The 26,980-nt window shown below is 40.9% G+C and overlaps 1 protein-coding gene across 1 annotated transcript in view; it reads right to left on the bottom strand.

Annotated features, from left to right (window-relative positions):
- The window catches only part of LOC149208000 (DNA topoisomerase, type IA, core), a 375,671-nt gene that overhangs the window by 204,071 nt on the left and 144,620 nt on the right, over nt 1–26,980 (bottom strand). Inside the window, exon 6 of the mRNA XM_089395900.1 lies at nt 4,254–4,500. Coding sequence (XP_089252026.1) covers nt 4,254–4,500 — 247 coding nt within the window. The remainder of the gene's footprint in view (nt 1–4,253; nt 4,501–26,980) is intronic.

The raw sequence follows: 26,980 nt of genomic DNA, 5'->3' as shown, positions 1-26,980 counted from the left end.
GCTCACAGGTTGATTTGGCCTTGAGATGGGGCCCACAATGATTCACTACAACAATCAAAGTTGCATCAAGCTTTCGGAAAATCCAATGTTTCATGACAAGTCCAAAAATTTAGAGATCAAGTACCACTTCCACTTCATCAAAGACAAGGCCAAGATAGGTGATGTGATATTGTAGTGCATAGCCACAGATAAGCAGGTGGCATACATTCTCACAAAGCCCATGGTGATGGGCAAGTTTGTGTTCCACGAGGACAAGCTAGGGGTGGTGGATAATCCCTTCCTTACTAAGAGGGAGTGTTGATTTTGTAGCTTTGGAAGGTCTTCTACATCTGATTGTGTCCAACATGTAAGAGAAGTCCTCTTTAGGTGGTTGTTCAATTGGAGCAGCTAATATCACTTTTTTCTAAGTCTAACCAAGTTAAAGCACATTAATTAATTTAATTAATTAATGTTGGTTAATTGCGCAAAATTTATAAGGATGATAATTTAATTATTTAAGTGACTTAGCTCTAATCTCAACCATTCATCTAAGTGGGTTAGGATTTAATACTAGCCATCCATCACTTCATAGATTGAGGGTTAGGGATGTTGCTCAATTTGAAATTACAAAGAGAACCTAAGGGAGAGGATGGAGACATACACATTGCATTGTTGAGGAAGTGATTTTTTCATGAGTATGAGGCTTGAGTGATTGAGGAAAAAGAGGAAAAGTGTGCAACAGAATTTTGGAAGGAGAAATTGTGTGATGGCCAAGATTCCTGAAGGGGTGCGGGACTTAGAGGAGAGAGAGAGGGAGGTGCGGGACTTAGAGGAGAGAGAGAGGGTGAAAATCTTGTGCAGGCCGAGACTATGAGAGAGGGCGAAAATCCTGAGCAGGCCAAGACTGTGAGAGAGGGCAAAAATCCTGACCAGGCCGAGACTGTGAGGGAGGGTCAAAAATTCCAGCTGGTGGGCCGAGACTTGGAGGCCGAGTTCCCTTGGAGAGGCTAACAATTCCAGTGCATAGGTTGCATGGCTAGAAGGACGAAGTTTTGCAGGTACACACTGAGATCTGCCAGGGACGATTCGTCTTCCAAAGCAGCCATTGTGAATTCTTCCTTGTGCCAAAAACCTTAGGGCCATTTCCAGGCTCTAATATTGTTGTATTTTCTGTGTAATTTCTCTATGGGTCTAGGCCCTAAATTTTCCAGATTTCAATAAAAATTAAAGGGAGATTTGTTGAGCTGAATTTCGGCTGTCTTGTGGTGATTGCCTACTTTTTTTCCACTGCAAATTTTTTGTTTTAAAAGTTGAGGGCACCAGTGTATTTATTTTCATAATTTCAGATTTTAATGTGGATAAAAATTATTTTCTAGGTATAAAAAAAACTGAGTAAAATAAATCAAATCTGGTGTTAAAAATTCAACATAAATTGCATAAAGAAGCAATGTTCCACCAAGTTTCTATGGCCCAAGGAAACAGGGATGCAAGGATGGTGTTACGCAACTGAAGGACATAGGGGGAGAATCCCCAAATATTTGGGGGTATCACAGGGGACATTGGAGTTTCGAACCTAGGGCATCCTACCGGTTATCTCTCAGATCTGCTCTGGGCAAACATGAGAAACAACTGTGAATAATTAGTCCAAGGTTATTGTTAACTACTCCATTCAGACCAGTGCTCTTCCAGTAATGGGGGTTTGTCCCTAGTGATCATGCACTATCAATAATCTGTGTTGTTAGTATGAGTGGTCAACGCAAGTAGTTTCCCTTGATATGCATGCAAGCAACCAAGGAGACAAGAAAGCTTAAGTTATATAATATGAGAGAGATTTCACTTTACAAAATATTAAACTATGAAAGAAGAAAGAAGATATGGACATGCACCTTAAGTGACTAATAACTAAATAAAGGCCCTTAGGACACCCACACCATCGTAACAAAAGAAAAACTACTCAACCAACAGATTTCAAAAGTTGTAACATAAGGTATAATCAAACCCTATTTTGTATTGACCAAGAAATCGTCTGCATCATGATGGGAACTACAAAAATCGCTACATAACAAGCACTACACAAAGTGAAGGCTGCAATGAAAGAAAGAACAGAAGAGTTTTACACATGACAATTGCTCACCTATTTTAGAAAATTGACCTCCCTCTCTAACTTAGCATTTCTATTATTATATCGAGGTAATTATTTCTTGAAGAGCACCCTTGCTCATGAGGAGGAAAAATTGCATTCGGATTACACTTTGCATGAGCTAGAAACTTGAAGAGGGTGATATGTGGCATCACATTCATCTAGAAACTTGTATTTAGTATTTTTTAAGGGCATTTCAGTGCTAGTTCGCCCGCTTAGAGATTATTGTAAATATTTTTAGTATTTTCCTTGGAACTAAAATAAAGAAAATACTATTTTATTGTAGAAGAGAGTTGAGCCAAAAATTTATATAAGGATTTGCTTACTCCTTCATTTGGCTATGCTGTGATTTGGGAGAACTCCATCGTTTAGAGCTTAATGTAACATATTTGGATGTGTTTGGACCATTTACGCAACTATCTTGTGGGTGAGACTATCTTTTATAGTCTTATTGTTATTTTTCTTATTGCTGAAATTGTCTTTCACATGTATTCATGGAATACGAACTTTGTATACACATCTCATGTCTTTTATTGATTGTAAATCATGTATTGTCTTTGTGTTACACCATTCTCTACTTTAAAATAAGTGTATCTAGACGTTACTCCTGATAACAATAATAGTCATGAGTCATGACTGTTGGATGTTATCTACATTTGATACATTTTGAGATTTATTTCTGCAATTTTGGACAACAGAGACAGAGGCAGCATAGCTTGTACTTTTCAGCCATAGTGTTCTATTTCTGTTATTAGAATTGCCACCCATTTGAGCTGCATTATGACTTTATCACCCAAAGGATAAAACACCAATCTTCAAGTCCACCATCTACACCATTATTTTAACATTTCACAAACCTGTTTTGCTGGAGTTTACTCTTCATATCACCTTTCAGTTCATAGCTTAAAATTCCAGCAATCCTATCACAGGGAAGCCCCCATTGAGCCAGAGGAGAGCCAGCCCAAAGTGCAGAATAGGGTAGGTGAGCTGACACTGGCCCCATCCTAGTGACACAAATATTACACATCAGTGCTTTGGACTTTACGGTTTCATGGCTGACATATTTTTGGGTAACAATCAGTTTATGAATAAATCTGTTTTTTTGCTCCCCTGTGAGATCTACAGTCAAGATTCCACCACACCACAACCAAGCTTCTACTTAGTTCCCAAAAGATAAACCACAGAACTAGGTCATATTCCACAAATTACATAGCCTGTATCAGTCAGTGTACTTTCCTCTAGAAAATGCAGACCGCCCTTCTAGCATCCCTTGCCTTGCTCTGGAAATGTATGCCACCATCCTTGACGTTGATCAATGCCACTCATTGCAAGTTGCAATGCATAAAATGCGGGTTGTCCTCTTTGTGTGATAAAGTCAACATGCCTGTACAAAAATCAGCCTATAACATAATTCTAAATGCCCCATTTTAGCTTAAAACATGTTGCACTCCCATCCAATGCTGATGTACACCAATAGTAATCAATAAAATACTCTCTAAATTTCAGAAAATGTGAATTATGTGAACAATGAACGAGTGAAGGGTTAGTATAGTAGCATTTTACACTAAACCATCTACCTAGATAATTTTAATTTCAGTTATTAAAATGGCCACGAATGACTAATGGAAACAAAAAATACACCAATGATTAAGCAACTGGAGTGCCAAGCCATCTACATAAAAACAGAGTACAAAGACAATTCCAAAATAGATGTAACCTCGTTATGAGGCCTGTATGCATGAAGCAAAATCACAGTTACCCTCAAAACGGCATAACTCTGATGGGGATTGAAGACCATATGATGTCACTCTTTTTATCAAAAGCAACATTAATTTTTTGAGCAAAGTAATAGCTACATTAATTATTTTGAGCACCATAATAGCTACTTGTGAATCCATAATTTCTTTCTGCTAACATTTATGATATACTTGGGTTGTAACATAAACATATCTATGAAAATAATTTCTGCCATGTTAATGGGAGGGCACCACATAGATGTCTTTTAAGATATATGCATACAAATATACATACAAATATATCTTCATGTTTATTTTTTAAAAGGAGTGGTAGTATGGAACAATACCTAAAAGGTATAAAAAACAGTGAAAGTTTCAAGCAGAGAGTACAAACATACGAAATAACACTGGAATCAAGGTTTCCATATTTGCCTTGAAAGTAACGTGTCTGAAACCGTGTGAATGCAACTCCAACCTTTAGATCAATCTCCTGACGTGCATCAACAGCCAGTGCTTCATTTTCATTAGGTTTGACAAGATTATTCATTGCTTTCGATATATCTTTCTCAGTTATGGCAGAAAATCGTGCACGGAACACTTGCTGACCATTTCCTTTCCGTAGAACATTGACAGTGCATCCCATTACTGGAAACCACAAATTTGACAGGCCAACCACATTATATTAACAGAAAATGTAGTGGCATGTACATTTTTATGAGTTCAAAGTTCAAACTTCTAAAATTTCCAAGCAACGTATTTACAGCACATCTATTTTAAAAACTAGCCAGCAATTCACTTCCATTAGGTTTGATAAGGTTGTCCATTGCTTTCAATATATCTTTCTTAGTTATGGCAACAAATCATGCATGGAAAACTTGCTGAACATTTCCTTTCCATAGAACATTGACAGAACATCCCATTTCTGGAAACACAAATTTGTCAAGCCAACTACATTATATTTACAGATAAATGAAGCATCGGCATGCGGTAAAGTTTAAATTATATGTTCAAACTTCAAAGTATTATAAATTTCCATAACACCATATTTATCAGCACGTCTACTTTAAAAACTAAGGATAGAATGTGCTTGAAATATCATATTTCCAGAATATTTCAATATACACAGGAAGAAAATGTTGATGTTTTTGCAGCATCAGGCAGACATTCTCCCACGGGGTCATGCTGATTTGACTAGGGGAGAATGGTACATTCACCTATGGGGCCATGCTAATTTGGCTAGGGGTGAATGGCCCCGGGCAGTCCTTCTCCCATGGGGCCATGCTGATTTGGCTAGGAGAGATTGGCCTACGGTACTCACATTGCTTGCTCTAGGATGGAGTGATCTATTTTTTATAGAGCGGGTTTGATTTGTTTATGTAATGGGATTTTTCACTCATTAGTGGAATAAACAATTATAGTCTAATGATGAGTTGTAATGTAGGCTCCATAAGTGAGGGGGTTTCTTGTGATGAGGTGCCTCTTTACGGGTCTCCACTCAACATTAAAGTTCTATATAAATAGATAAAAATGTGAGAAGACAAATTATCAACATAGCAATCTCATTGAATCTTTTCTAGTGGAGGAGAAATTCGGCTAAGGAGAAAAATGTTTGTTGGAGATCATCTTCATCTTTTCTTCATCATTCCATCTCTCTTGGAGGCCGCAAATGTGAGTAGTTGACTGAGTTTGACCAGTGAGATTGACCAATTCGTACAGCCACACGTGTGAGGGTTTTGACCAGTGCTGACCACAAACTTTGACCGCAGTTGACCACAAACTTTGATTGCAGGTTGACTGAGTTGACCACATACCATTGACAGCAGGGCTGTATATTCGAGTTGACCAGAGACCGTTGACCGCAAGTCTGCATGTGCAGGTTGACCGCATGCCGAATTTGACCACAGGCTGTAGTTTGGCCAGCATTGAGTGAGTTGACTTTTGACTTATTTAGCAGTAGTTTGACCAAGTATGACTAGTGTTTTCACCTGTAATCCTGGCACAAATTTCTCATTTGTAAACTTCGCTGAAAAGACAATTTCTCCTCAAGAAAATATTGTTGGGTTTTCTTCCAAGGTTGGGTTTCCCAGGTTCAAAATATTGTCTATTGTGCATGGCTGTCTTTCTATGACCTTTATTGTTTCCGCTGCATTTACAGTTGAGATTTTCTATGTAATTATTCAATGATATCAGTGGCATGAGAAATACTATTTGAAAATCATTAGGAAGAAATTATTAGAGCACAAAATTGTATTCTATAGCACATGCTATAGAATTTCAACATGGAATCAGAGCTTTGTTAAATATCAGCCATTGATTTCAGCCCCAGATTTTAGTATTCAACAGCTTGTACGGATTTCAGATCTCTTGTCAAGATGATGCCCAGTGTCAAGGTAGAAAACAGGTTGGATGGTGCTACAAATTTCAGATCTTGGAAGACCAGGATACTCCTTGTCTTGGATGAAAATGCGATTCAGACTTATGTGAAGGAAAATGCCTCGGAACCACAAGATGTTGAGGAGAAAGCCAAACATATGAAGAAAGCAAAGGCTAAGAGGATCTTGATAGATTCCATAGTGGACCACTTGATTCCACATGTTATTGAGATGACGAGTGCTGAAGAAATGTATCATGCCTTGGTGGGATTGTTCAAGAGTAACAACACTAGCAGGAAATTAGCCTTAAGGCATCAGCTCCATAATATCATGATGTCCAGATTGGATTCAGTTGCCACTTATCTCATGAGAGTCTCCTAGTTAAGAGATCAACTTAAAGCCATTGTAGATACCATTGATGATGCAGAGCTTGTTATAGTGACTCTTAAAAGATTTCCTTCTTCATGGGATCCATTTGTAGAGGGTATTCGTGCACGGGATAAGCTACCCAAGTTTGATCAGCACTGGACTGACTGTGTCCAAGAGGAGGCTAGATTGTTGTCCAAGAACAGCTTCCAGAGTGTAAAATTCCCACTTGGAAAAAAACCCTCGAATTGCTCAATAAATTTCTGAGTTTGCAATCAAAATTTCAGTGGCAACTTTCATCAAACAGTTTAGATGTGCACTGTTGTAGGTGTTTTCTCATACATTTAGCTTCAGCATATGTACACAGTGAGCAGTAGGCATTCCAAAATAACCAGCAGTGAGTTCACCTAATATATTTAATGACTCAGAAATTTACACAGATCTCATCACAATAAAAACAACGAGAACAGTCCCTTTTATTTTTCACTGTGCACATTGCAAATACATTTGAAATAAATGGATTAGAGGAACCTGGTGATTTAGCTCCAACAAGCTGGCATTCATTTTATCAGTTCTTCTCAAGGAAACCAGTCATACGCATCAGCCTTTTTATTTGACATGTCCAGTACCATTCCCTCTTCAACATGACCCAGTCACATGCAAATTGCACCAACAGCTCCTATGCTCAGCCAGTTAGAGAAATGGACTGATATTGATCTCGGAATAGCGTCTAGTCTTGGTCTTTGCCAATGCATTTGCACAATATTCAAGCTCAGAACTCCATATTGTCTTTCACAATGTACCACGTTCCCACCAAGGTTGCGCACAACAGAAATAGAAGGGAAATCATTCCAGAATATATTTAAGGAACTCGACCCAGCTTTGATAATGGAAACTCAGCCTTATGAACATAAATCTCGGCCTAGCAAAGGAGTGTATATCTCGGCCTCTTGGTAAAGAGAGAGTTCGTTCCTCCAAGCTTCAAAACTTCGACCCAGTGAGGGAATGAGCAACACATTCTCTGGGGATAAGGAAACTCAAGCTTTTGTAACCAGAACTCATCCCTGTGCTTATTCCTCAAACCTGTCCTCTTTTTCAAATAGCTCGAATCACAGAATGAGAGGAAGTCGTTCTTCTAACAGCAGTGACTTAGTTTCATACCTGGCTTGAACTTTTGGCTCCATAATTTTTGTCTCCAACCTGAAAGATGCTGAATGAAGAACAATAAATCAGAGATTCAACTGATAACACCTATTCTAGCTCAAATCTCTAGAAAAATCATTTTTCTCCTTTGAATTCTGATGGTGACATCTGAGTGATATCACTCTTTGAACCGGCTAGAGTGTCTAGTTTCAACACTGAAACCAGCTATGGTGCCACGGTTTCCTAACCCTAAGCTTCTCCTCAAGAAAACTCTCCAAGAGCTATTTTCTCCAAAAACTCAAATGCACGAATGAAGAGAGTCTCCTCATTTTCCTTCTTTTATAAACTTATGGCCACTTTTGCCACCATTTTATCATTTTAACTTTTATAAAGTCACTTTATAATATTTCACTTTATAAAGTTAAAGTGACTTTTCACTTGCCTAGAAAATGTCTCATTTTCACCCCTTAAACTTTAATAATGTTTCCTTCGGCAAATTAAGTCCCCCTTATTAAATATTGTCCCCTTTTAGCCTATGGGAACCACATTAGGCTAGCGAACTCCGTCATAAGCTCACTAAGTGGTCGGGGACATTACAGTCCTCCCCACCCAAGATTGTTTATCCTCGAGCAATTTCAATTCAGGATGTTTGAGCACCTGTTCACCTTCCCAAGTGGCATCTTCCACAGGTAAATCCTTCCACTTTACTAGGTACTCCTTTATTGTCCTATTTTGCAACTTCCTCTCCCTTGTTTCTAGGATTTTTTTCGGAACCAAGATAAACTCTCGTTCCTCGTCCAATGGTGAGGATTCTATGGAAGTACAACATTTGCCCCAAGACCTTTTTAAGGCACGAGACATGAAAGACATTATAAATTTTACATCCTTCAAGAAGCTCGAGTTCATACGCTATTTATCCTACTCGTCCCAAAATTTTGAATGGCCCATAGAACCTAGGTTTAAACTTTTCCGCCCCTTTTGTTTTCAGTTATGACTGTCTATGGGGCTGAATACAGAGGTACACCATATCTCCCACTTCAAAGTTGTGCTCCACCTTGTGCCTATCTACATACATTTTTTGTTGATTTGGAGCCAGCTGTAAATTGTCCTTGAGGACTTTTAAAATATCCTGGCTCTCCTGGATCTAGTCCCTGGCCAAAGGTGCCCGACTATCTCCGAATATCCTGTCTGCGAATGTTGGGGGGTCATACCCATATAATGCTTTGAAGGGAGTCATGCCAACGGACATGTGGAAAGTGGTATTGTAGCAATACTCTCCCAAATGCAACCACTTTACCCATGCCATTTGTTGGCAGGTTGCATAATTCCTAAGATAGCCTTTCTAGCCACTTGTTGACTATCTTTGTCTGCCCATCAGTTTGTGGGTGGTAGTTGGTGCTTGGAGTTACTTCAGTTCCCACAAGTCTGAAAAGCTGCAGCAAGAAGCCGCCCATGAACCTGCGATCTCTATCACTGACAATGGTCTTCGGCAACCCATGTAATCTGAAGAATTCCTTAAGAAATAGCTCAGCCACCTACAATGCTGAATATTTTGACGATATGGTAAAGAAATGAGCAAATTTTGTGATCTGATGATTCTGATATACCACCACATATATCCAATCTTTGCCCTGCGTCGGGAGTAAGCCAATGATAAAGTCCATGGAAATGCTCTCGCACTTTTGCTTAGGGATAGGGAGGGGTTGCAGTAAACTTGTTGGATGAGTGTGCTCTACCTTGTTTTGTTCGCAAGTGTTGCACTCCTTCATGAACCTCAACACATCCATCTTGAGGCCTTTCCAAGGGAACCTCTCCCTACTCTTCCTATAGGTCTTTACATATCTCGAATGTCCTACTAAGGGTGACTTGTGAGTTCCCTGCATAATTCTCTCTGAGTTTTGATTCCAGCACCAGATAGATCTGATCCGTATAGTAAATAATGTCATTCATAACCCTATACCTGTCATCACGGATCAACCCCTCCAAAATCTCATAACCAATTTTATTCTTCAAATACTCCAGCAGCAGCAATGACTTCCAATCTTCTGTCATTTCTATGACTGAGAAGGTGTGTGGCATCCCTGAAAGAGCATCAGCCACTATGTTGTTCTTGCCCTTGATGTACTCTATCTCAAAGTCATAGGCTTGCAACTTGTTGGTCCACTTTTGCTGCCTCTCACTCAGTTCCTTTTGCTCCATAAGGAACCTTAGCCTATTATGGTCTGTTTTTACTTTAAATATGTTGCCCACCAAATACTACCTGAATTTGGCCAATGCATTGAATAGTGCAACTCATAATCTCTAAGCTTGTGGCTTTCGAACATTATGGGGTGTTGATTCAGTATAAGAATTGCTCCTATCCCTGTCCCCGAAGCGTCGCATTCCAGCACAAATGGCTGGGTGAAATCTAGTAGTGCAAGCATGAGGCACGTACTCATCACCTCCATCCTCTCGAATATTTCTTGTGCTCTTCCTAACCAGCTGAAGGCTCCCTTCTTGGTGAGGTTTGTAAGAGGAGTTGTTAACTGCAAGAACCCCTTAACAAACTTCCTGTAGTAAGTGCAAAGACCAAGGAAGCTCTTCAATTCCGTGACATTCTTTGCAGTGGGCCACTCAATGATTGCCCTAATTTTCTCCTAGTGTACCTGAACCCCATCGTGTCCAATTACATGCCCTAGGTAGAGCATCTTCATCATGCCAAATTCACACTTGGACTCCTTCACATATAATTCCTTCTACTCCTGAATTCCCAGCACCTCATCCATGTGCCTCAAATGGTCTTCCCATGTCTAGTTGTAGACCAATATGTCATCAAAGAAGACCAGCAAGTACTTCCACAACTGCTTATTGAACACATGGTTCATATAGGATTAGAAAGTCACAGGAATGTTATTTAGCCCAAATAGTATAACCAAAAACTCATAGTGCCCAGTGGCACCTTAAGGCTGTTTTCGGGATGTCTTGCTCCCAAACCTGAATCTAATGATAGCCAGAACAAAGATCAATCTTCGAAAAATATTTTGCCCCTTTCAACTCATCCATCAGCTCATCAATCCTAGGAATAGGATACAAGTTCTTCATTGTCCTCTTATTGAGAGCCTGGTAGTTTATGCACATCCGCAAGTGTCATCCTTCTTCTTAGCCATCACTACTGAAGAAGCAAATGAACTGGAGCTAGGTCAAATATGGCACAACCTCAACAACTCCTTAATGGCCTTCTCTATCTCATCTTTGTAGACCTTGAAATGTCGATAGGGATAGTTAGCATTGCCTGCACACCCTCCTTCAATTCTATGAAATGCTCAAAACCCCTGTCTAGTGGTCTACTTGGAGGAATGTCAGCAAAAAAAATTTGGTGCTTACGGATCAATACTTGAATGTCAACTAAGTGTTGTCGTGCCTGTTCTAAGTGCCTGTTGTTTGTGACAAGGCACTCTACTGCCCACTCAACATCGTCTCGCCTCAATACTGCCTCCATGTGGTTAGTGTTGATTTTTGTGTAGCTTGGAGGTACTCCAAGCCTTGTGTATCAAGGGTTTGGAGGAAGAAGCTCCACAAGTAGGCTTGTGGGCTTGGAACCCAAGCTTGGAGTTTTGCACCCATCAGGATTTGGGCCAAAACCATGAAGAATTTGAGCATGAGAAAATTTGAGGTGATAGAGCTTGGTGTGCTGATTCCAACACTCCAAAGATCACTCAGATCGGAGCTCTAGAAATGAAGATACGAATTTTTGAAGTTGACAATTAATTTATGGACAGTCAAGTCATGTAGGCTTGGTCAAAAAGACATGTCCCTTCATGTAATTCGTGGATTCCTCTTATGTGTATAAATAAGAGGTGTGTGAGAGTCATTTCTCTCATCCAAGAACATCATTTCATAGGTAATCAATCTCAGAAAGACAACTGAGCTCATAAAGAGGAGGACAGTGTGTTTGGGTCTATTTTAAGGGCAAGTTTTCACCTATGAGAAGGCCGCAGTAGTACATGAGGACAACCGCATTAGTAAGGGTAATTTCTGGGCTGAGTTGGAGCATGTTTCTTCTCTTGTAGTCTGAATTATGTGCAGTGAAGGAAGACGCATTTATTGGACAGCGTGCAGAGGTGTAACGATGTAAGGGAGTTCTATCCCTTCTTATGATGTCGCAGCCCTAGAGTCCAAAAGAAGAAGGTCACAGGCCTAAACAAAGGATAGAACGGGTGTTTTGGGGGTTGGTTATAAGCTCAGATCAACAGCGAAGGAGGGAACCTACAGGACGCTAGCCGTAGCAGAAAAGAGGTTTGTAGGGTTGTTTTATTGGGTCGACATGGACCTGTGTCTTGCCCTAACCAAACCACAGAAATTGCAGCAGAATATAACCTCGGTCCAAGGCAAATGCAGGTATGAGTTGGTTGTTTGATTCATGTTGATTGATGTTAGGGATTGTGTCTTAGTTTGGACAGTTTTATGAGCAGCCTGTGGAAGCCAAGGAGGGAGGAGGTCAGAAGCCCTAACTAGTGGTTAGTTTCCACAGTGAAGTTTGGGTCCTTGATTTATGGACCAGAGCGTGGATTAGTTGATGGTCTTCTTGTAGGAGGCCTTAGGAGTTGTTTGGATGAGACCACATGGATTGTTGGGAGGCCTACCAAGCAGCCAAGGTGATAGCAGGCACATCAAATTGGAAGGCAAGAGGAAAGCAGCAAGGAGTGTTGCAAATGTTCCCTTGGATGATGAGTTGATGGTGTCCTAGGTGAAGGACATATTGATGTGCCCAGATTTGTGCTATCACTCCTCTATTGAGAACAATGGGCAGATTGGTTGAGTCTGTGGGCAACCATGTGTAAGGGTCTCCTAGGTGTGGGGATGCCCTAACTAGGTGCAGATGCTCGAGGGTGGACTTGGTCTCTCGTGGACTATTGGAGGGCAGCGTGAGAGAAGACCAAGTGTGGACGAGATTGGGCACTTATGGTTCGCTGGAGGATAGCGTGATAGTGTCCAAGTTGGAGCCTGGTGAGCAACACCTTGATGGACAAAGGTGGTTGCAAGAGCGGCAGTTGATGAGCTCAAGGGTTGACGAACCAGAGGAGCAGTTGTGGAGCCTCAAACTTGTGTGTGGAGAAGGACTTCTACAGCAGATGATGGGCAGTCCTCCTAGCCCGTGTTCATTGTGGGAATGGACATCTTGCAGTGATAGGTGGTAGTCCTCCATGCCCTATGTTGGTCTTCATCGGAGGATCACAGGAAGACCATAGTGGTCTTCATCAGAGGAGTGCAGGAAGACCATAGTAGTCTGAAGTCCCTAAGTAGCTAAGGAGCAACAGTGGGCAGATCGAGAGTTGTTCACAAGTGGAGCGCAGGAAGACCATAGTGGTCTTCATCGGAGGAGCACAGGAAGACCATAGTAGTCTGAAGTCCCTGAGTAGCTGAGGAGCAACAGTGGGCAAATCGAGAGTTGTTCACAAGTGGAGCTATGAACAACTTGACAGGAGTCTCGATGTGTTGTGGCCTTGATGGATGAAGGCACAACTAGAGAGCAGATTGGATAGCCAAGATTTCATGGCCAGATGTGTTGACCTAGGTTGTCATTGATGTCATATGGCAATATTCTGGATACTAAAGGATGACATGAAGCCAAGGGGAAGCAGAACAGATCCATGAAGAGACAGGAGCAAGGCCATCAGGATAGCCAAGCCATAAGCAAGAGGAGTTACCAGACGAGAGGAGCCACATTGGACTAAGAGGAGCTACCGGAGGAGCCATATATATATATATATATATATGCGGAAACAGACATATCAGAGTAAGGAGGCATATCAAAGCAAGAGGAGCCACACATATATATATGTGCCCAAGAAGAATAGAGCCATGGGACGCAGCACACAGAGCTATCGGAGCAACAGAAGACGCAAACAGCTGGAGGAGCCATATATGTATATGTCAGATATATATGCCAATGAAGAGGAGCACACAGAGCAAACGGAGGAAACACAGAAACAAAGCGATTAGAGAGCTTATACGCATGCATTTAACAACTATCGGGAGCAGAAATCACATATATGTGTGCAACTGCACTATCGGGAGCAGAAATCACATATATGCATGAAACTACACTATCGAGAGCCATCGGAGGAGCAATGGATGCATTTAACAGCAAACAGAGCCATCAGAGCCACAGAGGAAGCAGACAGAGTTATCGGGAGCCATCGAGGGCAAAACTCATATAGATATATCCCATTACGTTATCGGGTCTGTAAAACCCATGTATGCATGCTTTAACACTATCGGAGGCGGAAAGCGGACTTGAAAATATATGCACGGGAGATTTGGGGTCCTATCGGGTCCAGCAGATCGCATCACTATGAGGGGTCTATGTTAACGATGAGTCTTGACCCTGTGCAACTTGCGATCGCCAATAGCAATTATCGCATCGGCACTTCGGAAGCGGACACTACAATATGTTAAGCGGCCCCTTTGCGATCGCCAATGGCGATACATATATATGTGGACCCGACGAGCATATAAAACATGGTTTAATACCATATCGCATCCGTCACAATCGCATATGTTATGAAGCCTTGCCACACCAAGCACCGATTGCGATTGCAAGACCTGACCCGATGCAACATTACAGACGGGCTTAATATAATATCGCGTCCAGTGGTGGATCGGCCGTCGGCCATCGGCGATATCATGGGGTTGATGTATAAAGGACCCCTGGAAGCCTTGAGTGCCGATTGCGACATACGCTGCAGATCCGATATAGGAATAGTTGCGGGTGAATTAATATTGAAGTCTACCCTTTAGCCACTTTGCCTATGTTTCTTGTGTAAATGTATTTTTTGGCTTACGCGGCGTTTAGAGGCAGAAATACACTACGGAATGCTCCCGATAGTTCAGGAGGCTGAAATAATGTCAATGGCGATTGCGATCAGGACGTGGCAAGTCCGTTAAATAATGCCATCCCTGTGTATGCCTGCTATCATGAGAAAACAGGAGCGCTGTTACAGTTTTCTGAATATGTGTCCTCTGCGTATGACTCGGTCCTCGCCATTGAATCAACGTGTCCTGTGAGCACGAATAGATAGAGGAAACCGAAAGCTGGGAAGCTGAAGAAGCAAGCGAGCACAAAGGAAATGACAGCGAGCGTTAAGGAAGCCAAAGAGCCAACGAGTAAGCAGAAACGAATGGACAAAGGCATGAGAGTGTATAAAACAGTAAAAACAGAGAACTATTGTTGTTGTTGGTATGGTGAAGAACCAGAGTGTGAGATAGCAGAAGCAGTAGCAGTGAATGATGTTGAAGGCTATTGAACGCTATGGAAAATAAGTTGGAGGAGACAGAGGTAGCGAGAGGATCCAGCAGAACAGAAAGAGGGCCGAAGGGCCAACAGGACAGCAGACAGTCGAAGGGGAGAAGTAGCCAGCAGAGAACATAAGCTTGAACAAGAAGTTGTTCTTTATGCAGAGCTTAGTGTAGCTAACAGTAGACTGACTAGAGCTGTGTGAAGACATTATCAGAGAGCATGAAGGCTATTGGAGACTATGTGTGGGCAGTGTGCAGAGTTGTAAAGACTCATTCATAAGAAGACTGGTTGTCATTGATACTGTAGTTTGGAGACTACAGTGAAGCTGTAAATAGACAGAACTCAGCAGAGAAGAGTTCTGAGAGCAGAACATTACTATATAATGAATCTTGACAAGTAAGAAGGATTGGAGTCCTTGGGGTTGGTGCCTCGGAAGCAAGAAGGATAGGAGTCGTTGGGGCTGGTGCCTCAGAAGCAAGAAGGATAGGAGTCTTTGGGGCTGCTGCCTCAGAAGTAAGTAGGATTGGAGTCCTTGGGGTTGATGCCTCAGACGTAGGAAGGATTGAAGTCCTTGGGAGTTGGTGCTCCTAAGTCCAAAATTGGTGTCTTGGCAAAATAGAGTTGGTGCTCTGGAGGTTGGAGCCTCACCAAAGTCCAAGTTGGAGCTTGGCAACTGATTGTAACCATCTATATAATGTATCTATTTTACTACACAGTTTATATTAATAAAAGCATTTATTCTTGTTTTTCATCTTGTGTTCTGAATATATATGTTTTAACTGGTAAAACAATAGTGGGAAAAATAAATATTGATTCACCCCCCCTCCCAGTATTTCCAACAAGATGGACTTGGAGAATTGATAGAGGCAGGAGTTGCAGATCGGGAGTCGAAGGATCAGGCAGGTACAGGGTACAACCAAGGGGAGCTGAGAGAGTCGACTTCATCAGCCAGATGGTCAAAGTATCTTGTTCAGGGCAGATTGGTTGTCAATGGACTGACACCAAGCCCCAATTTGTATCTTGTACTAGTGGATGTATGAGGGCCATTATCCTTGGTAAGGGAGCCCTAGATTGTTGTATTATATCAGTTGGATTAACATAACGAAGTTGGGTTGAAAAATTAAAAAGTTGTCTATATTTGTGTGTATGTGATTCACTGATTTAGATTTCCGCTATGCAAAGTAGTTTATGGTTGAGATTCTTGGTTTGGAAACGTCAGTGATTTTAAGACTCTAACCTAGACCCAAGGTCATGGAAATTCAACAGTGAGACGATACTAGCTTTGTCGAGTATCTATGCATGGCCCTCAAAACTACCCTTTTACCATCTATTGGGTCTTTGAATTCCATTTCTATGTTTCGTTGGTCCGTGGTGTACTTCCCAATGTAGTAAAGCCATTAACAACCCAGCACTACATTAGTGTCTGGTACATCCACCACAAAGAAGTCCTCTGTCACTGTATAGTTCCCCATGGTTAGCTGTAGTTTAGGGATATATCTATTGTAGTCCATCTGATGTTTCCCAGGTATGACAACTGTAAAACCATCAAACTCCTTAGTAGGAATCCTTCTTCGTTCCACCATGTTCACATCTATGAAATTGTGGGAAGCCCCACTATCAATCAGTGTTGTCACCTTGTGCCCTGCTAGAACCCCTATATCTTTGAAAGTGTGATATCTAGGGAATCTTAGCATAGAGGCAATAGTAGGACCTTTGCCCTCTACATGTGAGGACTCACCTCCAACTATCTAGCGCATTTGTCCTTGTACTTGTCCCTGTACCTGCCCCATATAATGCTTTGGTTCAGTTGTCAATGCCCATGGTGCATTTGTCCCTGTACCTACCATAGTGCCTATGGTTCCTGGTAGTTGAAGCAAAGTTTCTTCTTTCTAAGCTCCTTCTGGGCCTCCTCCTCCATCTTTGGTTTCTCGGTCCACTCCTTCTGAAAGAGCTTGACTTCTTTACTTTTCTAAGCGAAAGAAGGTTTAGGAGTGAATTTATTTTTAGAGACAACATCTTGCAAGCCCTTGGACTTGTTGAAAGTCACATAAAGAGTGGTAGGTTCAAAGCCTTTGACCCATCCACGTAGAGATTCTTCCAACCCCTCTATAAATAGCATCACCAATCTGGCCTTTGAGATGTTTGCGACCATGACTGCCAGCCTCTGAAACATTGAAATATAAGCGTCCAGACTACTTGCATGTTTGAGTCGTGCCAACTCTCTAAAATGAAGCTTTGGATCCTTCTTGTCAAACCGTTCAATGAGTCTCTAAGTGAACTCAGTATAAGAGGTGATGTTGTTGTGAACCACAGTCACCAACCCATGATATCACCAATCATGGGCCTCACAATCCAAGTGTAATGTGGCTAGTTTATTGAAATCGTTCCAGAATTTATTGAAATCATTTATTGTAAGAGGTGATATTGTTATGACCCATAGTCACCAGCCCATGGTACCACCACTCATGGTGTTGAAAAAATGTAACTAGGTTCGGTCTTCATAAAATGTATTTGTAAAAAGAATTTTTATTATTGTTACAATGACTTATTAAAGAATGGATTTCATGCTTGGGTCACCATTTTATTAGTAAAAGTTCCAATTGAGGACTCCTAGGATTAATAAACAATCAATAGAGTCATTGTATATTTTACGAGACCCTTCTTGGGCTTTTGAACGTTGTAAAAAGAATTATTTTTTAGTCAAAAATAATTTAACCTCCACACCAAGTCGGCCTCATGAAGATCAAATCGACCTCAAAGAAGGCAATTCGACCTCATTGGAAGGCTATATATACAAGGCAGTTTGACTTCATTTGAGTATCTCACTCTCTCAAGCATAATTCGATCTATGGAAGCTGGAAGCTAGGAAGAAGTGTGAAGTTGAAGGAAGAGTCCAAAAGGAGTGCAAGTTTTGTCTAGGTGAAGAAGAAGCAGAAAATCAAAATTTTGCTGCCTCTTTCTCTCTCGTGTGGGCTGGTTTGGGAGATCGAAGTCTCCTAGTCTAGGTCAAAGTTGTTGTTGATGTCGGAAGCTGCCAAGTTGAAGTTCTAGGGTCGAAGTGTTGTTGCTACTAGGTTGAAGGTTGGATAGAAGAAGAAGAGTTTGGCATGGTGTGGAGGAAGTTTGTGTCTAGGTAGAAGAGTCTCAAAGAAAACTATTGAAGGAAGATATTTTTCACTGGGTTTTCCCCTAGAGAGGGGTTTTGCCCTAGAAGAGTGCCTACATCTTGTGTCTTGTGTTTTTGTGATCTTCATGCACACATAATTTGGTAATTGCTTGATGAAAGATAATATAACAAACAAGTAAAAGAAGCCAACATAATTCACAAGTAATTATCAAGAAAGAGAAATCTAACCCTAATCCTACTAGCATTGATTTCTCAACATGGTATTAGAGCTAAGGTCGAAGAAGATTGAAGATCACCTCATTGGCTTAAAGGAAATGATTTCTCCCTCTATGATAAGAATGGGATTCACTTCTACAGGAAAATGGATCAAGAAGATTGTCTACTACTTATTCAACAAGGTCTAAGTCAAGGGTTCTTAGTTGCACTTACAGGATCCCTCAATGATCATAACACATGGATCACAGACAGTGTAGCATCAAAGCATATGACAAGGGAAAGTAAACAACTACAAACTCTATCAAAGGAACCATCCTCTCATGTAATGGAATTGGGAGACAACAAAAGCTATAATGTTAGAGGCCTTGGATCTACATCTGTGAAGCTGGAGAATGTTGCAAAACTACATCTCAACAACATACTATATGTTCCAGGTTTGAAAAAGAATTTGCTTTCAATTTCTTGCTTAGAAGATAAAGGGGATAGAGTTTCTTTTGTTGATGGAAAGGTCTTGGTCCGGGGAAAATATTTTAGTATTGATAAAGCTACGGTCATTGGAGTTCGTGAAGGAATTTTGTATAAAGTCATTACACCATCTCCGCGAGCCCCAGTTCATATGGAAATATCTCCTATTGAGCTATGGCATAGAAGATATGGTCATCTTCACGACAGAGGCATTCCTAATCTTAAACATCTAGTTCATGGCATCCCAAATATCAAAGAAGATCGTGAAGGAGTTTACAAGGGATGCTCTTTGGGAAAACATATAAGAAAACCATTTTCAATAGTAAAACAAGGTCTAAGGAAATATTAGACCTCATACGTTTTGATGTGTGTGGGCCCATGTCTGACAAATCACTTGGAGATCATCTTTACTATGTAACACTTATTGATGATTACTCTAGAAAGACATGGCTCTATCTTCTCAAGAAAAAGGTTGAAGTATTTGAGAAATTCAAGGAGTTTGGATGCGAAGTGGAAACCCTAACCGAAAGAAAGATAAAAACTTTGAGATCTGGCAATGGTGGGGAATACACTTCTAAACAATTAATTGCATATTGTAAAGAAGCAGGAATTAAGAGAGAGCCTATTGTTCCCTACTATCCCGAACAAAATGAAGTGGCCGAAAGAAAGAATAGGACAATTGAAGGTGTACGAACAATGCTACTTGATCAAGATTTGCCAAAGTTTCTATGGGGAGAAGCAGCAATGACAACCGTATATATTCAAAATAGAAGTCCTCATAGAATTCTCAATAATATGACACTCGAGGAAGCATTCACAAGAAAGAAGCAAAGTGTGGACCATCTCTGAATCTTTGGGTGTCCTACATATATCAATGTTCCAAAGGACGAGCGAAAGAAGTTGGATTCTACAAGCATCAAAGGGATCTTCGTTGGCTATACTCTCTCCTCAAAGGCATATAGAATTTACATCAAGGAAGGGAGACACATTGAAGTAAGCAGGGACATTATATTTGATGAGAATCAAGCTTACAAAAAGTCGAAGGATATTCCTATTGATTCTGATGACAAAGATCTACCCATATTTGAAGAAGAAGAAGTATAACCCGACAACCCTTCTACAATTCAAGAGGAAGAAGAAGGACCAAGTGAGCCTATTCAAGTTGTGGCCATACCAACCACAAGGAAGAGGCCAAATTGGTTAAAAGTCACTCTTGAAGATGCGAAAGGGCATGAAGCTGCAAAAGGAACCTTCAAGGAAAGCAAAAGGCTGAAGAGGTATTCTGGATATGCTACATATATGACAAGACTAATTGAAGCAGAACCATCTACATCTGAAGAAGTTGATCATCAAGAAGTATGGAAGAAATCTATGCAGGAAGAATATTAATCCATCATGAAGAATGGGGTTTGGGAAATTGTTCCTAGACCTAGTGACAAATCGGTTGTCCCCTAAAAATGGATCCACAAGATCAAACACGTCGTTGATGGAAGCATAGATAAATACAAGATTAGATTTGTTGCAAGGGGTGTAGGTTTTAACCTTGTACAGAAATTACCTGCATACGAATTCTAAAACACAGAAAATAAACAATGCGAGAGCATAACACATAAAACACATATACATAGAGATTTTCCCCTAGATCCCAAAACGGGGACTACCAGCTTGATTTTTCATTATTTTCCTTTCAATGTTACAATACATATTTATACATGCCAAAGCATCCAATACCATGGACCGAAAACCATGGCGTCCAAAACCATGGACTGAAAAACATCACATCCAAAACCATGTGCGAAAAATCATGCACAAAACCATAGGTAGGTCAAACCCCCTGTGACTCCCCCCCCCCCACTACGCAATTAGCGCAACTAAGGGGGGGCTCCGCCACCCTTCTAACCCCCCGATTAACTACATGGGCTAGTCATGGAAATAATATAACACAACCCAACATTCTCCCACTTGTTTTCTTTCCACAGGGGGCCACAAGAGAGCTTAGTCATTTATCCAGCCCTGCAACGCCCATTGTTTCTCTACACCAAGAGAACTTCTCAGAGCTCATAGATTTTGTCAATGCATCTGCAGTATTCTTCAAAGTGTCCACCTTTACCAACAACACCTTTTTGTCTTCTATCATATCCCTCACAAAGTGATACTGAACATCAATGTGCGTTGTCTTTGAATGATATGCAGGGTTCTTTGCCAAGAAAATTGCACTTTGGTTATCACAGTCTATCGTTATAGCTCCCTGTACTAACCCCATACATGAGCACAATCTCTGCAACCAAACTGCTTCCTTGCTTGCATGAGTGGCTGCCATGTATTCTGCCTCTATAGTTGATAGTGCCACTACAGATTGTTTCTTACTCATCCAACTGACTACACCTCCAAATAGGTTAAACACATATACCCACTTGTAGATCTTCTCTGATCCAGATCTCCAACCCAGTCTGCATCAACAAAGCCATGAATATCCAACACTCTGTCCAATCCTGGTCTTCCTTGGTATCACAAACCATAATCACTAATGCCACGCAAATACCTAAAAACCCGCTTCATTGTTATCCAGTGCTCCTTCCCTGGTTTTGACATAAACCTGCTCAATACTCCCACTACATGTGCAATGTCTGATCTAGTACAGACCATCGCATACATCAAGCTACCGACTGCACTTGCATATGGAACACAGGACATGTCCTCTTCCTCTTCTTGTGTCTTGGGACACTGTTCATTAAATAACTTTACACCTACAGGAATAGGAACCTTCACTGGTTTACTATCTTGCATATTAAACCCCTACAATATTGTCTCGACATACTTCCTCTGGTTTAACCAAAGCTTCCTCTTTGTCCGATCTCTTTTAAGTTCCATGCCCAAAATATAGTTTGCAACACCAAGATCTTTCCTGTCGAATTTGGAGGACAAATGGGTCTTCAAATCCTGGATAATTTCTTTGTCATTTCCAACTACCAACATATCATCCACATATAAGACCAGATAAATAACATAGTCACCAATTAATTTAAAATACACACAGTGATCTGCTTTGCTTCTGATGAAGCCAAGTCCCCGTATAAATGTATCAAATTTCTGATACCACATCCTTGGTGACTGTTTTAACCCATACAGAGACTTCTTTAACTTGCATACCAGTTCTTTCTTACCCTTCACTGCAAAGCCTTCAGGTTGCTTCATGTAGATCTCCTCTTCCAGATCCCCGTGAAGAAATGTTGTCTTCACATCCATCTGTTCTACCTCAAAAACAAAAGCAGCAGCAATAGATAAAAGTAATCTAATAGAAGTTACCTTGGCAACAGGAGAAAAAATATCACCAAAATCAATTCCCGGCACCTGGGAATAACCTTTTGCTACCGACCGAGCTTTGTATTTCTCCACCTTTCCTTCTGCATTTGTCTTCTTCTTACCACCAGAGGGGAAACTCACCCGATTCTGCTTCCCATATACACAATTTTCACAGAAATCAAAATCCAAAGAGCTATTACTCATACTTTCTACCATACCCTTACCATGAAGTATTCGAAGGCCCTTCTCTCCATTATGTCCAAGTCTTTGATGCCACAGCATGGTCTTCTCTCCAGAGACCACTAGATTTTTTGCTTCACTTTCAAGAACCACAGAACTGTTGCACCCATCAACAATAGTGCTACCTTGTAGCTTGTACAGAGTTCCAATTCGAACTCCCCGCATCAATACCAGTGCTCCCCGAACCATCTTGCAGGTGTCCTTCTCGAACAATGTTTTTACACCAGCGTCATCCAGCTTGCTTACGGAAATCAGATTTCTGGCTAATGCAAGAATATGCAAAACACCCGAAAATGTTCTGACCCTTCCACCTTGCAACTTCAACTCTACTTTTCCATGACCAACGATTCTAGCCTTCCTATCATCCCCCAAGAAGACATCACCACCATCATATTTCTCATAATCGCAGAACCACTCTCTATGGGGAGTGAAGCGAAAAGATGCACATGAGTCAATCAACTATGCCTCATGATTTACATGTGTACTTGAAGAAGCCAAGTACACATCCCCACCTTCATCTGAGGTGGTTTTCACCTCTGCAGAAGGAGCATCATCATATCTCTTTCCTTTGTCAGGAGCTTTAGATTTACAGTCCCTTTTGTAGTGCCCTTCCTTTCCGCATTTCCAGCAAACCACCTTTATAGGTTTTCCTGGAGATTTAGATCTCCCACTCGATGACTTATTTTTGTTTCTACTCTGGGAACGTCCTCGTACAGACAAGGCATCACCATTCTGGCTCTCCATATTTTTCCGTCTCATCTCCTCTGTCAGCAAAGATGAGACTATTTCATCAAACTGCAAGGCAGTTGCATTGCTACCTATTGCAATAACCAGACTATCCCACGAATCTGGTAGAGAACACAACAAACTAATGCACTTATCTTCATCTGAAATTTTAATATCAACAGATAATAACTAACTTACCACATTATTAAATGCGTTCAAATGCTCTGTCACCGAGTCTCCATCTTTCATCCTCAGGTTATATAGCTTTTTCCGTAGGAACAGTTTATTCACCGGAGACTTAGATTGGTACAAAGTCCCTAACTTGTCCCACAAAGCCTTCGTCGTAGCTTCCCCTGATACATTCAACAATACTAAATCTGAGACACACAATCGTATTGTGCCCTTTGCCTTCCGATCCAACTTCTTCCATTCTTCATTAGACACTCTCGTTGGTTTAGTACCCGGATCTACTGCGATCCACTGATCTTTATCCACCAACAAATCCTCCATCTTGAGTTTCCACAACTCAAAACTCTGACCACAATTTCTATCTTTCCACTGCTCGCCATCTTCTTTCACCACCAAAATTGATCTCACAGATCTCCCACTGAACAGGGTCTACCACAAGCCCGAGCGAAACCCCTCAGCAACAAAGGCGTCCCCTTGAAGCCAAAACAGCTCTGATACCAAATGTAGGTTTTAACCCCATACAGAAATTACTGCATGCGAATTCTAAAACACAGAAAATAAACAATGCAAGAGCATAACACATAAAACACACATACATAGAGATTTTCCCCTGAATCCCAAAACCGGGACTACTAGCTTGATTTTTTATTATTTTCCTTTCAATGTTACGATACATATTTATACATGCCGAAGCATCCAATACCATGGACCGAAAACCATCGCGTCCAAAACCATGTGCAAAAAATCATGCACAAAACCATAGGTAGGTCCGCCCAACCTAATATAGGGTCCAAAAACAAAATTTTTCGGGGCGCTGCCCTGGACCCCATAGAGTGGGGTTACCTGCACCCCTCAAACCCCCTGTGACTCCCCCCCTGCTATGCAATCGGCGCAACAAAGGGGGGGCTCTAACCCCCCAATTAACTACGTGGAAATAATATAACACAACCCAACAAGTGGTTTCTCTCAAAAGGAAGGCATAGATTATGAAGAAACCTTTGCACCCACTGCAAGGTATACTACCATTAGATCTTTGGTTTTGTTGGCTTCTACAATGGAATGGAAGAACCATCAAATGAACGTGAAGACATCATTTCTGAATGGGACCATCAATGAGGAAGTATACATTGAGCAACCCGAAGGATTAGAAGAAAATAGCAGTAGCACTCATGTCTATAGACTCAAGAAGGCCCTATATGGTTTGAAGCAAGCTCCTAGGGCATGGTATGCTAGAATGGACGCATACCTTTTGAGAATTGGGTTCGTGAAGAGTTTCGTTGATCCTAATCTCGACATCAAGGTTGTGACTAATGAGGCAGCCATTATTCTATTGTATGTGGATGATCTATTCATCACAGATGTGGAGAGAAGAATACAAGAATGTAAGAAGATGATGGCAGCTGAATTTTAGATGAAGGATCTAAGACTGAAGCACTATTACCTAGGTCTGGAAGTATGGAAAAATCCTGGGGAGATATATTTGGGGCAAGAAAAGTACATTATCAAATTATTACAGAAATTTAGGATGATGGATTCCAAGTCCATGACTACTCCTATGATCATTAATCTCAAGAAGTTGAGAAGCTCCGACTCAAGTCTCATGGATCCTACCTCCTATCGTCAGTTGGTAGGTTCTCTGATGTATCTGGTAAATACTAGGTTGGATTTATGTTTTGCTGTCAAGTCACTCCATCAAGTTAGGACATTCAGTTTAACCATATGTCATTAAGACAAGACCACAGGTAGTAAGAGATCTAGAATATCAATCTTACACTCATACCTCTCACATCAAAGTTACCATGCTCTTCATGACCAATGAGATCAAATTAGGTCAAAGCTTTATCAAAACAACAAGAGTGCCAATCACTCTTTCCATATGCTTTCATCATGCTTATCGCAAGCATTACCAGTGGATTCATGTATAGGAGTCAATGAACTATCCTACTATATGAAGTCCATCATGCCAAGTATCATTTTCCAGACCCAAGGTGCTAGCCTTCTTTATAGGATCAAGATATCCAATAGATAGATCATAGATGTTAGCCAAACATCAAGTGTATCAATGTATCAACATTAGATAGCCTCATAATAAGATCAAAATGTTCAACATCAAGTGCATCTTTTCATCATAGGAAACATAGATCCAATTCACTTTCATATGCATGTATGAGCCAATAAAGAAAGAGGCATTCTCATCCAACCTTAGGGCTTACCGAGCCAATAACTGAAACACAACATACCATGCATACCTTGTGGTATTCAAATACCTTAGCACCTACTCCTTAGATGTAGGCCACTTGAAGCACTTTGTCACCTTTTCATCAAGTACCTCTTTATCTCTTTCCAGATCTGCATCTTAGAATGATCCTCAAGAAGGATCTACTCATCACATCTCATCAAGGAGGTTAGAAACATCCATATACTCAAATACATATGTAGGAAGCAATGAACATAATCATCAGATCCGTAAGAAGCATCATAAGTCAAGAAATACTTATCTTCAATGAGAGGTGATTCTCTCCCTCTTGAACTAATCTTCAAGAACCATTAATATTCATGGTCCATATACCATGTTGTTTCCAAGCATCCAACTAGATCTGCTAGGGATTATCCCATCTAGGGCTTGAGCTTTTTCACATTGACCGGCTATGTTCCATATCTCATATGGTTTCCATAAATCAAGGTTTTCTCTCCAACCCCAATCCTCATAGAATCCATCAAACCCTAATCATCAAGATGCCTAGGGTTTTCTTTAAACCCTAGAATTCTTTTAGGTCTCCACCATCCTCTTCTTGCTTCCATCAATGGTGTCATCATCGGGGTGATCTCCATGGCTTTTCTTCAGCCCAACTCTGATACCATGTTAATTTTTCTTAGGGCGACATTGTTCTTTACTATGATAGTTGCATTTCACCATTAATACTTTAAGTTCACCACATATCATCATGACATTATTCAGATCTACACCATTATATATCAACATATGCAATTACATAGAAAGAAACAACATCTCCATCATCATCAATGCAACGGAATATAAAAAGGAGCAGTAGAAGAAAGCATTCACACATATGGAGACACCAGGATTGGTCCACGACCAAGGCAAAACCCTTGCAAATCATCTTCTTCCTAGATCGTCATCAAATGATGCAGCAAAAAGAGAGTACAATGATCCATCACTTTATCTATGCAGCAAAACAATAATGATATCTATGAAACAAATCTAATCATGTTAGGAATCAGAACCCTCATACTGATGGTTGTAATGCGTTGTCAAAAACTGAAGTCAATTGTTGTATACTGTTGTCACTGTGTCGAACACTGTTGAGTACTATTGTCACAATGTCGAATACTCTTGAGCACTATTGTCACTGACAATGAGCCCAATACATATGTTTGCAACAGAAACTAACAAGTCAGATCTACAAATTTGTATAACAGTAGAGAGAAACCCAGATCTACTTGATCACTGAAGCTAGCTGATGACAAGATGTCAAAAAAAAACCCTAGATCTAAACTAGGTCGACCTCATCAACACTATCTGCGAGCGACTAAAACTTTTGGGTCGCTCTCATGGATACTGTATGCGAGCGACTATGACTGCAAAGTCGCAACCAGGAGGTCTCTATGCATGTGACTCTGGCACTGAACTACAAAGACCCAAAGTTGCTCCCAAGTTGAGTTGTGTGAGCGACCGAC

Source organism: Pinus tabuliformis, chromosome 1_2 (genome assembly GCF_031772625.1).
Source record: "Pinus tabuliformis cultivar Carrire ecotype Pingquan chromosome 1_2, CPIR1, whole genome shotgun sequence".
Classification (NCBI taxonomy): Eukaryota; Viridiplantae; Streptophyta; class Pinopsida; order Pinales; family Pinaceae; genus Pinus; species Pinus tabuliformis.
This window is presented reverse-complemented; position numbering and strand designations above follow the sequence as displayed.